At 38.1% G+C, this 17886-nt stretch overlaps 1 protein-coding gene across 13 annotated transcripts in view; it reads right to left on the reverse strand.

Annotated features, from left to right (window-relative positions):
• The window catches only part of MPHOSPH9 (M-phase phosphoprotein 9), a 55593-nt gene extending 37711 nt beyond the window's left edge, over positions 1 to 17882 (reverse strand). For 3 of the 13 annotated variants that reach the window (XM_027566964.1, XM_027566963.1, XM_027566961.1), the window contains exons 1-7: positions 17789 to 17878; positions 14743 to 15005; positions 12546 to 12655; positions 6293 to 6382; positions 5044 to 5567; positions 4034 to 4157; positions 369 to 459 (exon numbers count right to left, since the gene is read on the reverse strand). In XM_027566964.1, coding sequence (XP_027422765.1) covers positions 369 to 459; positions 4034 to 4157; positions 5044 to 5567; positions 6293 to 6382; positions 12546 to 12602 — 886 coding nt within the window. In that variant the 5' untranslated portion in view covers positions 12603 to 12655; positions 14743 to 15005; positions 17789 to 17878. Of the gene's footprint in view, positions 1 to 368; positions 460 to 4033; positions 4158 to 5043; positions 5568 to 6292; positions 6383 to 12545; positions 12700 to 14742; positions 15006 to 17615; positions 17686 to 17788 lie in introns of those variants that run through there. The other 10 variants (XR_003515234.1, XM_027566956.1, XM_027566967.1 and 7 more) reach the window with 8 other exon arrangements.
• Positions 17883 to 17886: the final 4 nt, after the last annotated feature.

Below are 17886 nucleotides of genomic sequence, written 5' to 3' on the forward strand. Positions count from 1 at the left end.
AAAACTCTGAGATGATTTTTGTAGCCATTTGAAATAACTGTAAAAAAAAAAAACCACTTCTATCTTTTCAAAACTTGTAGCACAAATTAAGGCAAGTGAGGAAGTTACAGATGCAGAGACATAAGACAACACACAATACACCTTAGAAACCCCTTTAGTATACAGTACACGATTATCACCCTAGGAGAAATGCACACATTACTATTTTGAAAAAACTCCTTAAAAATGTAAATATTGGGACTTCCCAGGTGGTTCAGTGGTTAGGACTCCATGCTTCCACTGCAGGGGGCACAGGTTCTATCCCTGATTGGGGAACAAAGATCCCTCATGCCAAGGGGTAAGGCCAGAAAACAAAACAAGTATCATACCTGTTCCTGAATCAGACATCCAAGATTTTGGACCCTCATCTGGTTTGTTGAAGTAAAAAGCTCTAGAATGTGTATCAGCAGTGAAATCAGACTACAAATCAAGAAAGAAAGCCATCAGTTGACAGTATAAAATTGCTAGGCACAAACTGCTGACCCAAGGAATATGAGCCAGGTGTCAAACCCAGGCACAGAGAAACTTTCAGAGGTTCACAGAGAAAGTCAGCCTGGCTTTCCCCATGGTTCCAATAACTGCAAAATGATAGAAATTAACAGTGAAGGATTTTCTATTCCTGTGTAATTTACAAACGTTTATTTTGATTCTCTGTGGAGCCGGAAGAAGAAACCGGAAGCAGGTGTTAAAGAGAGTTCAGAATGAAAACGGATTCCTAATTTGCCATCGATTTCCAAAAGAAATTTCAAGTGCCTAGAATTACAGTCATTTAGTACAAAAATTAATGTAAAAGCCATAATAGTTCATTTTTATCAGTAAGACTGCAATAAATCAACTCTGAAAACTGCACATAAATAACATGAACTCTAAACAGTAGACTATATCTTATATACAAATAATTGGTTACCAGAAAAGGTTAAAAATGCTTACTTATCCTCATTTCTAATTAAAAACTCCAAGTTAAAATTTCCTTACAATATCTCTGGCATTGTCACAAGAAATCTGTGTTTCCAAACAGATATGTGAAAAGATTATTTTCATCGGAATTTTTATCAGTTCCACCTCCAAACTTTCAATTCCTGTTTATAAGTACATGACTCTATTTGCTTAGAAGCACCCGTGGACCCACTGCCAAAGTAAAAGCACGCTAAAGCTGCTGACATTCTCCCTACCAAGACGGGGATCTCCGCTCAGCCTTCTTTTTCTAGCCTCCTCAGATTCCCAGGTGAAGCCAATGGTAAAGAATCCACCTGTCAATGCAGGAGACATAAGAGACACGGGTTCGATCCCTGAACTGGGAAGATTCCCTGCAGGAGGGCATGGCAACCCACTCCAGTATTCTTGCCTAGAGAATCCCAAGGACAGAGGAGCCTGGTGGGTTACAGTCCATAGGGTCGCAAAGAGTCGGACATGACTGAGTATGCACGCACAGCTTTCTAAAGCACCACTTTTAACCTCTTTTTCATCAAATGTCTCTTCTACAACTCCCATCTGTTTGAATTTCTGTTGCGTATCTGAACCGAACTGACCAGAAAAGACCTGACTGCAGAAGACTAAGTGAAAAATTCCCAGTGAAATATTTTGTTTTGCACCGGTTCTGAGGCACAAATCCTAAAGTGATAAGCCAACACACACTGCGTTGGCCGGAGGGGGCTTACCTCACATAACCGTCTGCTGCTCTTCCAGCCCATAACGCATTGGCTGAAGAAAACAGCCCATTTTTAAAGAGAAAGGAACGTATGGTGCAAGGAAAGCCCTTCCCAAGAAACCAGCCTCAGTCTAGCACGGGACCTTCATCAGTAACCGTCTAAAGCACCTGAAAAACCACAGAGAGGCCACAGCTGGGAAAATGATAACAGCCAGTCTGTCCCAAAGGACCAAGAAAACAAAGACTGGCTGGAGCTTTAGAAAATCCCTGCGCTAAACACTATCCAATTTCAAGATGTGCTTCAGAATAGCTAGACCCCCAAATAAACTATATTATATTAGAAGAAAATTGGATCCCAAGAGAATTGATCATAAAGATTCCCCGGATTTAGGCTGAAAATGAAAAGAAAAAAAAAAATGAGAGACATGAGAAAGGATGAAATAAAGAGGAAAGTTCCAACTTTTGTGAATCCACAGAATTTGAGAATTAGGCAAGTAAAAAGTATGATTCAGGTGTGGTGTCTTTGTTTCACCAACCCCCATTACCTGAAAGCTGTTTAAAACAGACATACTAAAGAAACTTGATTTCCCCTAATGATTTAATATCAAAAATATCGAATTCACCTTTAAAAAAATAGGAAAATAAAACTTGTTTAGGAGATGATCAAAGAAAAGGAAAAGTTTAAAGAGCATCATGCCCTCGTCACAGCTTTACCCTCTGCCCTATTGAGATCCCCAGAGGCAGAACAGACTACTAGGAAGACCTAACCCCAAACATCATCTCTCAGACAGTACCTTCAGCTGATCCTTCTGCTCCTTATCAGATTCTCCACTGAATGGAGGAAGAAAACTTGGCCATATCACTGGTTTCAAGCTTTACAGCCCAGAAGACTCACCGGAGGAGCTTCTAAACCACCTGGTAACAGGTCACAACCACACCAATGAGGGCAGACCATCTGGGGCTGGTGGCCAGGTATAAGTAGATTTTTTAAAATTTTTTTATTTGGCTGCGCCAGATCTTAGTTGCAGCATATGGAACCTAGTTTCCCAATCAGAGATCGAACCCAGGCCCCCTACATTGGGAGTGCAGAGTCTTAGCTACTGGACCACCAAGGGAGTCCCAGATTTCTGAAGCTCCTAAATGACTCTAACGTGCAGCAAATTCTGGGAACCACAGGGCTACATTGAACAAATACTGATCCACAGTCGCAAAAGACAGTGAATCCACTGAGATACACACCACAAATACGTAGTTTATCAGAAGTGAAAAAGTCTCCACTGAGTTTCAGTTAATGTTGAAACAAAAAAAGAAACTAGTATGTATGAAAACATTTTCCTTTTCTGCCAACCTATTCAATGAAAAAAGCAACTTTCAGTCCAGTCTCCAAATGCTTTTATGCCATTACACCAAACAAGGATATACTGTGTGGGTTCAAAAGAACAGAGCTACCAATACAGCACCACGCCCAGAGGCTTGATGGTTCATGTAGCTTCTTCACTTTCATTTCCCTCCTCAACACAAATCTGATTAAGTTCAACACCTGATATTAAGAAGCCTAAGTTATCAAGGATTGAAGAAAGAAAATTTACCAAAAGAGAAGTAAATAGTGCCTTATGAAGGCTGAGGACTGTGTTCTTATGATTTCTATTCTTTAATAGATCTTTTTCAAAGGATGATAGAAAGACTGTTCAGAATAATCAAGACGTGACCTGTTTCTAAAGGAATCAAGTTTGTAAAGAGACTTGACTTTGTGATTTCAAGGTATTATATTAAACAATGTTATTCAATGACAATTTAGGCCAAAGGGGCTTTAAAGATATTTAAAACTTACTCAGTATCCGTAACTCTTTAACAAAAGCAGCTGCTGTATGAGCAAATGGGCCACATAAAATGTAAACATTTAATCTCTTGCAATTTGGATTATAAATTCAAGTTGTCCAAGCTTCAACTGTTTTTATAGAGGCATCTAAAGCATTCACACATATATTACTACTTATTACAACTTAATAGTAATAAAAATTACTTGAGGGTTTTTCAAAAATAGATTACTCTCAGGCTAATTGTAAAGATTTGCAGTACAAAGGGAATTAGGACATTTACAAAATAAATGTTTCATTTTTTTTTCTAGTACTTTCATTCCTCACTAGCTTTGGTTTCTGGCCTATTAAAGAACCACTACTTGGATTACTGTTTCCCATTCTTAGAGACACCATAAAAGGGAACAAATTAACAATACAAAAGAAAAGGCAAAAAAAATTTATGTTAATGAACAGGTGGTAAACACAATATAATTATCCTGATTATCCGCAGCTAAAGCACACCAGAGTCAAGTGACTTATCACCTACTTTCTCAATTGGTGATTTCTTGGTTTGCTCATCCCCTTGCATAGATTTTGAGTAGCCCTCTTCTTTATGTGCTCTCTTTGGTTGGTTCTGCTTCAGCCTTTGAGCCCATGATGTTATCAATTTACTATTTAAAAAGAAAAAAACAAAATACCTCTCTTTAAATGCTGTCTTCAAATAAAACTAAACACTGATAGAGACTATACTTCGAATTGCCTTTCTAATAGCAGAGAGGGGATAGATTTTTATTGAGTTGCATGAATTTCTTTTCACGATATCTTATTATTAAAGGCAAAATGAAGAAAAGGACTGACTAGCAGTGATTAACAGTACGTGCAGTCTGTAGCCATGGGACAGAACAAAAACCACCATAGTGGCACCTACAAGTATATCTCCATAGTGAAAACATACTTATTTAGATGGACTTATGGGTACCCAAGATATGAGTTGCTATAGTTAAATACCTTACATTAGATGACATACTTCAGAGACATAAAACTGAACATAATTTTAAGTGATTATTTGCCTTACAAATTCAGCCAAAGTTTCTTTTACTGAAATGTCCCCTGGATGAATTAAAATGTCATTTTTAACTTACAAAATCTCTTCTAATATATAAGAAACATAAAATTGAGCATGCTTGTATATAATATTTGGTTTTAAATTATATGAACTTGTGTGACAAAATTCCAGTTGATTCAGTCCTATACTCTAATTTTCAGCAAGTCAATAGTGACTACAAAATATAAAAGGTATTTTTCTGGCAAGCCTCCCACCCTAAGAGTTTTCGTAGTCTTATTATCAATGGGAAGGCAGTCAGATGTCATTAACATATAGCGTGTTTTGTTACTTTCAATTTTCCACAGGCAATAAATAAAAAATTTGGTAAAACTGACATGTTGAAACACATCTCATTCCAACTAAAAAGAGCTGTATTTACTAAACATTTTAGCTTATTATAAATGTATTTAACAAGTAAAACTCCCTTCAAGTGATGGAGAAATTCAACTTACTTGTTTGTTTTTCCACTGGATACTTCCGAAATCTTACTTTCACCAAGAAAACTGTGTTCAAATTCACTGGGAAATATGGGAGTATCTTCCTTTAAAGAAGCACAAAACTCTTCATTTGGATGGATATAAAAACTCTGGGTTCTCACACCATCTCCAAGTGGCTCCGCTGGCAGCACTGGTGCTCCAAAGTGTCCTTCAGAAGCCTCTATGTGCTCCATGAAATCCTGAGCGTCCTTAGATTTGTAGGTGTTTAGTTCTGAGACGCAAAAGGTTCCATACCCACTGCTCACTGAGCTACTATCCACATTGCAGTCTGGTTGCGACAAGGATGCTTCTTGCTGCATTTCAGACTCTTCAGACTTAGGGTAACTGATAGCATATTCATTTCTCTCACCGTTTTCAGAAAAAAAACCCATTTGACTTTCTGAAGATCTTTGTTTGCTTAAAGAACTTCTATCATAGGAAGCCCAGGAAGCATTACTGGTCTGTAACTTGACTAAATTTTTTATTTCCTCCTGTATACGCTAAAAATAAAAAAGAGATTTGGGGGGGGAAAAAAAAAGAGAGATTTGGCTAAGAATGTATATTAAATATACATTTTCATAAATGTCTTAAATATACTGCATTTAAAAATAAGAGCTACTACTCTAAAGATGACACTTGCGCCTTACATTTAATTTATAAGCAAAACTGATATAAAGAATTAACTCACTGGGGCCTCCCGTCTTCTGAGACGCCCCACACTCGGACTGTAGAGTGTGTTTCTCCCAGGGCCGCTCTTGCCTTTTGAGACAGACTGTATTCTGTCTGTGGAATGTGTGCCTCTATAGGTAAATCCACTTAACTATTACCTTGGCTTTCACTGAGTTCTGTCTTCAATGAGACATAAAGAACCTGAGCTTCAGTAGGCCCTGACACTAGGAATTAAGCCCCTACCCGGGTGGAGGACGGAACTATGATGCCCACCCTCCTGACTTCAGTCTACTAAAGCATGGACTCTGTAGATCTCTGCCCCAGTTCTATGCTGAATTCTCCTCTGCTCAAGCCCCCTCGTGAATATGCATGTGCCCTTAGTTTAAAACTTCCTCAATTTTACAGTTCAGGGAGATACTGCTTTGGGTGTTCTCCTTACTTGCTGCAAGTAATTAATCCTTCCTTCTCAAAAAAAAAAAAAAAAAAAGAATTAACTAATTGGTTCTTCTAAAAATTTTACAATGTAAAACAAGAATCAATATAAAGAACAACTTACTTGAATTTGGTTGTGAAATTGCTCCTGCTGAGCCACTATCTGCTCTTGGCACTGTTTTTCCACCAAATTGAATAGCTGTAACCACCTGGTCTATTAAATTATAAAATATTTTGGTTAAAAATAATTTTTTAACCTAGTATTTCACAGAAATATTCCTCCAAAGGGGAAGGGCCTTTTAAAAATGTATTTTTAATGTAAAAATTTTAAGCTAAATTAGCTATGAAACTATAAAATTAGTTATAAAAATGCAAAAATACAAAGACATAGGCTTGGGCACCCCTTTATGTTACCTGTGGTCTGGGTAAACTTGAAGGTCTCAATAAATCTGATTAACTTGATGTCATCTGCTACCTTTCTAATTAATCAACAACTGCCGGTAGATGCACTTCAAATTTGTCTTAAGCCCCTCTTCCTTTCCTCATAACAGCCAATAGTATTCTTAAACTTTAACTTGGACCCCCCCCCACATCTTAAAACAAAAAACAGTTTGGTTTATGAGAATTTGACCCCAAATTAATTTTTCAAGTTAAAAAAAAAAAAAAAACACATTTGAGAGTAAGATATTAAAGTGTTTTAAACACTGCAGCAGCTAAAAAAAAAAGAATCTGAAAACCTATGGAAGTGACCTAAGATTTCCTTCTGAGCCCCTTTTAGGTCCTGAACCATCCTGACCAACCAACAGTAGTTAGTAACTAGATGAGGCCAAAACACAAGAGGGGAGTATGAATTCTCCAGAGGCTGAATTCAAACTAAAGGCTGGTCTACTTTCAGTAACAGTTCAGTTCAGTTTGCTCAGTCGTGTCCGACTCTTTGTGACCCCCATGGACTGAGCCAGGCCTCCCTGTCCATCACCAACTCCCAGAGCCTATTCAAAGTCATGTCCATTGCGTCGGTGATGCCATCCAACCATCTCATCCTCTGTTGCTCCCTTCTCCTCCTGCCTTCAAACTTTCCCAGGATCAGAGTCTTTTCAAATGAGTTGGTTCTTCACATCAGGTGGCCCAAAGTATTGGAGTCTCAGCTTCAACATCAGTCCTTCCAATGAATATTCAGGACTGATTTCCTTTAAAATGGACTGGTTGGATCTCCTTGCAATCCAAGGGACTCTCAAGAGTCTTCTCCAACACCACAGTTCAAAAGCATCAATTCTTTGGCGCTCAGCTTTCTTTATAGTCCAACTCTCACATCCATACATGACTACTGGAAAAACCATAGCTTTAACTAGGCGGACCTTTGTTGGTAAAGCAATGTTTCTGCTTGTTAATATGCTGTTTAGGTTGGTCATAGCTTTTCTTCCAAGGAGCGAGCGTCTTTTTATTTCATGGCTGTGGTCACCATCTGCAGTGATTTCGGAGCCCAAAATATAAAATAAACAAACAGTATGCAACAATATATAATGTCAAAAAGTAGCTACTGCGACAACTGGCTTTCTTGTTTAAAACCGTCCAGTGTCTTTCCATTCCATTTCCATTCCAGTGTCATTTCCATTCCATTCTATTCCCTACAGGGCCCTGTGTGATCTGGGTTGCACACACCTCCCAGCTTCCTCTCAAATCTCTTTGTCCCTTTCATGACACACACTGGCCTCGCTGGCCTCCCTCTGTTCCCTGGACATGCCCAAACTGTCTTTCGCCTCAAAAGTCTTATACTGACACTTATACTGACACACCCTCTACCGGGAAAGCTTTCTCCCCAGCTCTCAACATGGCTGGCTTCTTCCCATCCCGCAATTTCAGCTTAATTATCCTCATCTCTCTAAGAGTTTTCCAAACCATCCTTACAGGCACTCTCTTTCTTGGCATCCTGTTTAGCTCCTTCAGAGCATTTACCACAATCAGCAAATACCTCATTTGTTCACTTGGGTTTACCAGTCTCCCTCCCATCCCTGCCTGCACTCCAGCACCTAGGATACAAGACCAAGTTAAGAATGGGCACTCAGATATATAGTCTAAACAAACATAACAATGGATATTGAAAGCTGAAGGAAATCAGCCCTGAATATCTGGAAGGACTGAGGCTGAAACTGAAGCTCCAATACTCTGGCCACCTGATGTGAAGAGCCGACTCAATGGAAAAGACTGAGGCTGGGAAAGACTGGGAGCAAAAGGAGAAGGAGGCGACAGAGGATGAAATGGTTGGATGGCATCACTGACTCAATGGACACGAGTCTGAACAAACTCAGGGAGATAGTGAACAACAGGGAAGCCTGGCATGCTTCTGTTCATGGAGTCACAAAGAGTTGAACATGACTCAGCGGTGGAACAACAACTGCAAGCTGAACTTTTCCTGGTATTATAGATCACACAATCCAGTGATCCTCCCCATTCATGGTGAAAGCCATTTACACAACATAACAGAATTAAGTTGAAATCTGTATAACAGTATTAAGGTAAAGGGGAGAAAACCTCAAGATTGGAAAAGAAAGCCTTAAATGAAATATGAGGGCACTGACAGGAAGTGAGAATTCTAAATCAACTGACTTCAGGACAAAGCGGACTAGATCAAATCAAGTCCCGTACTCTCTCAGCTTACAAAGTACCTTATATTAATGAAAACAGAAAAGAAACAATCTAGCAACAGTCTTCTCAAGTTATACCCCTGTACCTTTAGGTGTTATTTTTAATCTGATACAGTTATTATTCACATAAAGCTTAACTATAATAATGATAGAATGACAATTTAATAAAAATAATGGCTTCATAGTATGTGAGACAAGATATTAATCACATCCTTATCATCATTTTCTTATTTAGGATACAAATGAAGAGAGTTCATTCAGGCTATAAATTAGTGGAGACTTTTGTTTTTCTGAGACAGATTTTATTGTTTACCCTTTAATTTTAAATAAAGTAACTTAAAGAATATTAATACAGTGATAACATTATATGCTTAATTGTTAAGAAGGGCTATTATACATTTCAAACTAAAGTGATTTGTACTACCTGCACTTTATATATTGCTGGAGGATATGGGCACCTGACTGAAGTTTTTCTGTGAACGCAGTTTTCCGCTGCTATCAGCCTGCATGGGATTGCTATAGTCTGGTTCCCTAGTCTGACCTGGTAAATACCCTGTGGGCTTTCCCATAGTTCTGACTCCCACCTCTTCCACCAACTTGTGTGATTCTGAACAAGTAAATTTAATTTCTTTATACTTCAGTTTCCTAGTTTTAAAAAAAATTACTAAGGAGATATACATTCCTTTATTGTCTTTAAAATCCAGTGTGTATTTTTTTGGCGTGGGGGTGGGGGCTGTGCTGGGTCCTTGCTGCTGTGCAGGGGCTTTTCTCTAGTTGCAGCGAGCAGGAGCTGCTCTTTAGTTGAGGTCCATAGGCTTCTTATTGCAATGGCTTCTCTTGTTGCAGAGCACAGGTTTAGTTGGCACACAGGCTTAGGTGCTCTGCGGCATGTGGAATCTTCCCAGATTAGGGATCAAACCTGGGTATCCTGCATTGGCAGGCAGATTCTTTACCACTGAGCCACCAGGGAAGCCCTCAGTTTCCTAATTTATAAAATGGCAATAACAACACGTTATTTGTGGCTGTGAGGATTAAATTTTAAATATGATGCCTGCAAGGCAAGGATCTCAATGGGGGAACTATATGTTGAAATCTATGAGGTCATGGTTGTCACAAAGATAGTGGGAGCACCACTAGCATTTAGGGGGCATGGTCCAGGGATACAAAACACAGGACAGTCTCCACAATAAGGAACTGTCCCGTGTCCATTTTATGTTGTATTCTGCACAGTTTTCAAGCCACCAAATTGTCCAGGAATGCAACTACCAAGATGGTTCAGAACTTGCTCAGAAATTACACGCCGTTTCAGAAAATCGTGTCACCAGCTACAGTGCTGGTGCATCAGTGCAAGGCAGCTGTACCGTTCTGTGCTGATAGCTGCTGTGCTCATGGAGATCTACACAGAGGTAAATGCTGGACTGCTTCATTATGTTCTCTAATGTAGATACATCTGAGCATTTATATATTTACATATTATCTTATTATAAATAAGTATTATTACTCCTTTATATCACAGGACATTACACTGACTTTTTTTAAAAGCAGATACAAGCAGGTTATATTATCTGTGAATTTCATTTCAGGACAATATAAGTTGATGTTATTTTAAAAGCTGTTATAAAAAGGGAGCTTCAGGTCTAATAAGGTTGAGGGCCACTGACAGAAAGTATCTCGTATACCGCCTGGCAAATAGGTAAGCAATAATCATCAGATAATTGTTATTATTATAATCAGTAGTGCTAAATAATTAAAATGCTATAGATAATGATATGCTTTACAATTTTCTTATAATCATAGAAATATTAGCAAGTACTTTAAAATGCATTAGAGAAGTTGCCTGGGGGTCCAGTGATTAGGACTCGGTGCATTCACTGCAGTGGACTCAGTTTCAATCCCTGGTCGGGGAACTAAGATTCCACAAGCCACACAGCACAGCCAAAACCAAACAAAAAGAGTATCTTAACGTATTTCTACAGAAATGTGTTAATAGATTCTTTCCTGATAGAATAAAAATATATAACCTTCCTGAGTTTAAGCAGTGATAAACTTTGAGAATTCCAGAAGAGAAGTTTTAATAAAAGAATTCTAAAGAATCAGGTCATCACCAGATCTCTTCCAGAGCTCTGTAGAAGGTTTAGTTCTTTAATAATGTACATTAGCTTCTTACAACTGGTAGAAATCAGACAAATGTTACTATTCCAAAAGAAAGGTATAAACATGAAATTCAGGGAAGAGTCAGGAATAAGACTTACACGATATTTACCCTCCCATTCTTTCTAAAGCACTGTCCTAAAGCATCAGAGGCCTTTATTTTCATATGTTACAAAAACACACAAAACAAATTCACGAAGTTTTACTGAAATGGCCAAAATAGCATTTCACTTTCCGTCAAAGTACGAAATAGCTTACAAAGCTCTTCAGTGAATAATCAATTATATGCCTACATTATGAAAATTAAAGTCAGTTAATACGAAACATAATTTTAAAAACCTGTTAGATCACAGAAGAAAGGGCAGAAAGAAACCAGTTCAAATGTTAGGAGGTTTAAGCGGCTAGCTGGTATCCTGGCATGTAATAATCTATGTCTTAAATTCACAAATATAATCTGATTCTGATTGAAGATGTTGATTTCAAAGATTTCACATAAAACTTTCTAGTTAAAAATGAATTTACCAGACGTCAAGCCACATTCAGGCAATTTGCCTCATTTTTTTTTAAAGCACTAGGGGACACATTTCATAAAACATTCCATTATTATTTACATCATTTTACAAGGACATTTTATAGGTCTTTTGCATTAGCACATACTGATCGTTATGTGGAAAAAAAAGTATAAAAAATTAAACAGTTTTCTTTTAAGTTTGCCGTAACAGTCATTTTTATAACTCTAACGATTATGGATAATGAATATAAGTAGCTATTACTGATTTCTTAAACCAGATAATCTTTCATTCTATTTATTCCACATTCTGAAAATTAACACAGATTATAGTCTTAGAACTATAATTAACATTTAAAACAAAATTTACTGCTCTCTAAATAAAGAATTTAATAATAACGTTTTATACATTTCTACAAAGCATTACCAACCTAGCCTTGGAAAAGTGTATCGTGGGCATTACTGCATGACACAAAATTTACATATAAATATTCTTTTAACTATTAAATTTTTATATCGCAATTTAACCTATGGACAAAAGAGCGAGCCACTTGACCTGAATAATCAATGTAAGTCAATAAAGCACAGCTAAACGAAATAAGGTACGAAACAGAAGCCTTATTTATAAACAGAGCATTCAAAATATTTCAAAGTGAATTTATGTTTTACAAAATCATGACAATTCTGTTTAAGTTACTTAAAAGATTAGGATTAGTAACAAACATCAATAACTTGGTTGACGATTCTCATTTTTCTGAAAAAAGACATTTTAGTTTATAAAAACTAACAAAAAAACCTAACAAAGTATAACAAAGTATTTTAGTTCACATTCACAATATATAAATTAGAATGTCTAATTTATATATTAGTGAATATATTGTTAAAATGTACTTTTGATCATCTTGTTCCCATTTGTTCTATATTGTTCCTTAATTAATATACTTGACTGCTTTATTCTAGCAATAACTTAAGTATCATGCTCTTTAGAATATAAATTGCTAGTAATTTAGAGTTTAGTAGAGGCATATTCATAAACAGAAATTGTTTAATTCCAAAAATAAAACAAAACTAGATACCTCACAGTTTTTCCAAAGTTCCGAATCAGTCTTTCCACTGTTTTGTAGCTCTTGCATTAAAGAGGTGAGGACTTCAACTGTACCTTGAATTACAGATGGTCTGGTCTTCCCTGAGAAAGAGGATACCCCATTTGTACTAAGGTGGGGACTACTTCTGTTGAAACATAAATAATTCACATGGTTTTCTTCATTCTACCAAAGTGTTGAATAATTCAGCAGTTCAAGATTTAGCAGAGCAGTACAAAACTACTGATACTTAATCCTACTTAAGAGCACCTCATTTGCTGAAAATCTGATCACAAGTTTGTCCGTGAAAGGAAAACAGCAGTGAAAAGACAGATAGGACTTAATTATATTTTTAAGAACAAAACAGAAAGACCTTCAGAAGGGAGAGAATACTCCAAAGTAGAGCAGAAGATAAAAGTGTATGCTAAACAATAAGGAAAATTCTCAGTGACTCTGATCTAAATTACTCCAGAGGAGTATTTCACTCCACTTTAAGAGCAGTCCTTTATTGTAATAGAGATCCTTTCTCCACTGCCCAGAATTACAGTCACGTCTTGTTAACTGGATCCCCCTAATTTGGCATGATAAGCTCATGCTTATCTTTGCACTGTCTTTGAATAAAAGTAGTGCCAAGCAAATTAGTAGCAGATATTCAGGACTTATTTAGCCTATTCAATGTATAAAATAGCACTAATTTTTCCCAGGAGGACTGCTTTTCCAAATCTGAGAGGAGTTTATTTCAGATTTGCTTTATAAAAACACAAGGCATAATTAGGGACATTAAAATTTATTTAAATTCCAACCACTGAAAGGTCATTTTTCTTTTATTTATTGATACTCTGCTTTGTTTTACAAACAATTTGTGAAAAAGAGGACACTAATGAAAATAACAGTAATATAATAAAGAGTTAGGATCAGAAAAATACTAATAAAAATTCAAGGGAAAGAACATAATATGGTATTCATTAAGGGTTTAATACACAATTACAGTTGTATAATAATCAAGTTTAAATTTGGCCAATTTAACTGCCAGTCACAATAAAAGGGAGACAGTTCAGTGACATAATTTTCATTAGAAAGGCACATTTAAGTTCCTCCAGGCAAATCAAACACTATGTTCTAAAAAGGATTTCTTCTAGAAGTAGATTTTAAAAGGGCTGCCAAATGATGACACAGGAAACAAAAAGCGTGGCCAACATTCAGGAAGTAGGTACAGATTACGATGGCAAGTGTTTCTGGACCATGTCCCATGCCTTTTTTTTTCTTCTCCCTTTTTACCCTACTTTATGCTTTCTCATTTTATATATTCTTGTAAGCTGCCTTAAATTTCTCCAGAGGAGGGCAAAGAATAAACAAATCTTTTAAGGAATTTATTTAAAATACACAATTTCTTCAAGATCTATTACTGTGTGCAAGTTTGCTCCTTTACCAGTAAGCGCCAGACTGCTGTGTTTCTGCTTTACTGTACTTGCTTTTTATAGGTGATAAATGGCCTCTGCCTCTTTGCTGTTTGTAAGCTAATGCAAATTCTGAAGCTGGGGTGCTTTAGTTCATGGGGTCTCAAAGAACTGGACATGACTTAATGACTGAATAACAACAAAAAGTTTAGAAACCAAATAATCAACTTGTCTGACCATGTAAAAAAATGAGAGTAAACAGGCCCTGATTCAAACAAACCAAACATGGGATAATTTAAAAAGAAATGCATAAAATGCATTGTTTGGTAGCATCTATTTTGTCAACTCCGCCTGCTTTTTTGCTAACTTCCTAGTATTCAATTTTTTTTCAATCTTGAAATTGCTACTTTCAAGACTGGTGAGGTATTCCTGCAACATGAAACATTATTTTTCCTCTTAATTTCAAAATGGAGAAACAATATTTAGGCAATTAAATTTTAAAGATATGCTTGTAATTTACCAAAAAAAAAAAAAATGTAAAGAGAACTGCATCTAGCAAAACAAGTTCTTTTTCACAACGTTCCCCATACGAAAGCGTATCTCTGGGAGAAATGAAGAACATGGAAGTACTGAAATTATTCTTAAACAACTGTCCTTGAACGGTTCCTGATCTCAGTTTTCGGGTTTTAAAAATGCAAACAGTAAGTATGACACTATTTGTATAAACTGGCAAATTATGCAAATGAAGTTATTTTGATTTGTCATTACATTAAAAAATCTATTCCCATTCTTACCTATTAGTATTTAAGTTCAGTCCAAGAGAATGAGGAGAATTTTTTATATCAGATTCTATAGAAGATGAAGCTTTCTGTGAGGGCTTCCCCAAGTCAAAATCTTCCATAGTGTACAGAAATTGTTACACGCTCTCATTTGAAAATTCAGGTTCTTGCACTGTTTGAAGAAACTGAATCTGAGTCATCTTCAGATGCTTCATCGTCTACAGGCATTTTCAGTTGCTGACATTCAGAAGTGAAATATCTGAAGGTCCCAGGAGAGTCTGAAAATGAATGGGGAACAAAATACTATTACAAAAAACTTTGTCAAACCTTTAGAAACCTTGATCCTTTTATACAAATCTACATTAAGGATAGCAACACTTTTCGTAATAGCCAAAATTCAGAAACAACTCCAATGTCCATCAACTGTTGGATAAATAAATGTGGTGTATCCATATGACGTGAAGAGCGGATTCACTGGAAAAGACCCTGATGCTGGGAAACACTGAAAGCAAAAGGAGAAGTGGGCCGCAGAGGATGAAACGGGTAGACAGCATCACTGACTCAATGGACACGAATCTGAACAAACTCCAAGAGATAAGGGAGGACAGAAAAGCCTGGCGTGCCACAGTCCACTGGGTCACAAACAGTCAGACAAGGCTTAGTGACTGAACAACAACAATCCATATAATATTTCTCAGTCATAGAAAGTAATAAAGTGCGGAATTATGCTACACTGTGGATAAACATTTAAAACATTATGCTAAAGGGAATTCTCCGGAGGTCCAGGGGTTAGGGCTCAGGCCTGTCACTGCTGTGGGCCCAGGTTCAATCCCTGGCGGAGGAACTAAGACCCTGCAAGCAGCACAAGGTGTAGCCAAAAAAAAAATACACACACACACACATACACACACAAAATAAAAGAAGCCCAACAAAAGACCATATTATATGATTCCATTTATACAAAGGATCTAGAGTAGGCAAATCTATAGAGAAAGAAAGGAGACAAATGGTTGCCAGGAGCTGGGAGGAGAGAATGAGACTGACCAAAATGGGCATAGGGTGTCTTTCTGGGGAGATGAAAAGTTCTAGAATTAGACAGTGGTGATGAATAGCACAACCCTGTGACTATACTAAAAAAATCACTGAATTGTACACTTTAAAAGAATAAATTTTATGGTAACTTGTATCTCAATAAAAAATCTACAATAACAGTGATTTACAGAAGTAGCAGTAGGAGTTGAAGGCAGGAGAAGGGGTCAACAGAGGATGAGATGGTTGGATGGCATCACTGACTCGACGGACATGAGTTTGAGTAAGCTCCAGGAGTTGGTGATGGACAGGGAAGCCTGGCGTGCTGCAGTCCATGGGGTCGAAAAGAGTCATACATGACTGAGCGACTGAACTGAACTAGTATTTTTTCAGGTAACGTTTCAAAACTTTAGATGCTTAATGAGCAAGGTTCCAGACACAATTCTGTGTAATAATTGGAAAACTTACATGCCTTGTTCATTCCTTTTTTTTTTTGGTTGTTCATTCCTTTAATACATTTTATCAAGCATGCTTGTTGATTTATACCATGAACAGATGAATGGGAACTACTTACTATTTAATTTGGTATTGAAAACAGCCAGTTAAACTGTTAACAATGCTTGTTTCCCCACTGAAGGTGGGGGTGGAAAGAATGCATTTTGCACTGTATACTATATACATAGAGTACTTTAAATTACTTCTGAAAAAATAAACTATTTGCCAGGTCCACTAAAATTTAACTGAAGCTAGATGTACAGAGGTAAACTGGCTATAACAAGTCAATTGCCTCCTTTTTAAGGAATTCATGTACTTAAAAAAAAAAAAACCAAGCCAAGGAATAACAGGGGGAAAAAAGAATAAAAGAAAACCTATGCTGCTGACAAGATGGAAGCTTTAGGGGACGCAATGGAGGAAAATAATTCTGGTTCCTCTACGTTCCCACTTTCTACGGCCTGGTTTTACAAAGGACAACGTTGAAAGAAAGCATCAGCTCACAAAGGAACCGTTTCCTTCAGGGACAGGTGTGAAGGCCAAGGGTAACCCGACCTAGCTAAATGGATTTCTCCCCAGTGACTCAGCCCATCACCAACGACAAAGGATACTGACAAACTCAGGGGCCGCACCTTCCATCTGGCAATGAAAATACCTGAATTCAAATCACCTTGGTCTTCCACCAGGAAAACGCAAGCTCTCTGGGGACATGGATCTGCATGCAACCCCATCTATTATTTCCCCCGTTGAGTTAATCCGGACGCAGTAGACCCAGATGCATCTTGAAATGTGATGATGCCTCCCCAGCATAGCGTGAAGGTGGGGAGAGGGATGCGGGGGGATGAGTTTTTTAAAAAAGATATACAATGCAGAATTTTAAGAACCTGATGGAGAATGGATATAAGAACGGAGACGTTTTTGTATCTCCCACAAACAAAATATGACGCTTTGGATGCCCCCAGTTCCAAAAGGGTAAAAGGGAGTTAGGAGGAAAGGGAACGACTGATACGGGGTCTGCTGAGAATATTAAAGTTAACCAGGCGTTCTGCTTTGTTGGGAACCCGAGAAGGGGAAAGAAGGGATGATTTCAGGTTTTGAGGCCAGATTCTGACATTTTCGCGCTGACAGCCAGACCGCCGCTGCTGGTTCTCGCCTAAATCGTAGTCAGCAGGGAGGCCGGAGTTAAAACTGTCGGTGCAACAACTACATTACTGATTCTCAAAGGAAGCCCAGGAACCTGGTCAAAAAAAAAAAAAAAGAAGAAAAGCGAAATCCCTCAAGCCCCCCGCCCCTGGGGAAGAGGCGCTCAGCGATTGGGCCGCGCGGGTGTCACTCAAGGGCACAGAGTCTAGAAAAGGCGTACGGACCGAGAGAAAGCCCCCACACGCCCGCGGGCTCCGGTGGGGTGGTGTCACCTGACTGTTGTCTTCCCCCGCCCTAACCCATCAGCACACTCAGGGGTCCGCTGGCTCGGTGTCCTCGACGTCGCGTCCCCTGTCCCCTGCGACTGGCAGCTCCCAGCAGGCCGGCGGCCACTTACCTGGCCGCCGCTCCCACTGCCGATGTCAGGGTCGGGCGCTCGGCCTCTCGCGACCGTTAAACTTGAGGGAGCGTGCGCGCGCCCGGCGTCTTGGTCGC

Source organism: Bos indicus x Bos taurus, chromosome 17 (assembly GCF_003369695.1).
Source record: "Bos indicus x Bos taurus breed Angus x Brahman F1 hybrid chromosome 17, Bos_hybrid_MaternalHap_v2.0, whole genome shotgun sequence".
NCBI classification, from domain to species: Eukaryota; Metazoa; Chordata; class Mammalia; order Artiodactyla; family Bovidae; genus Bos; species Bos indicus x Bos taurus.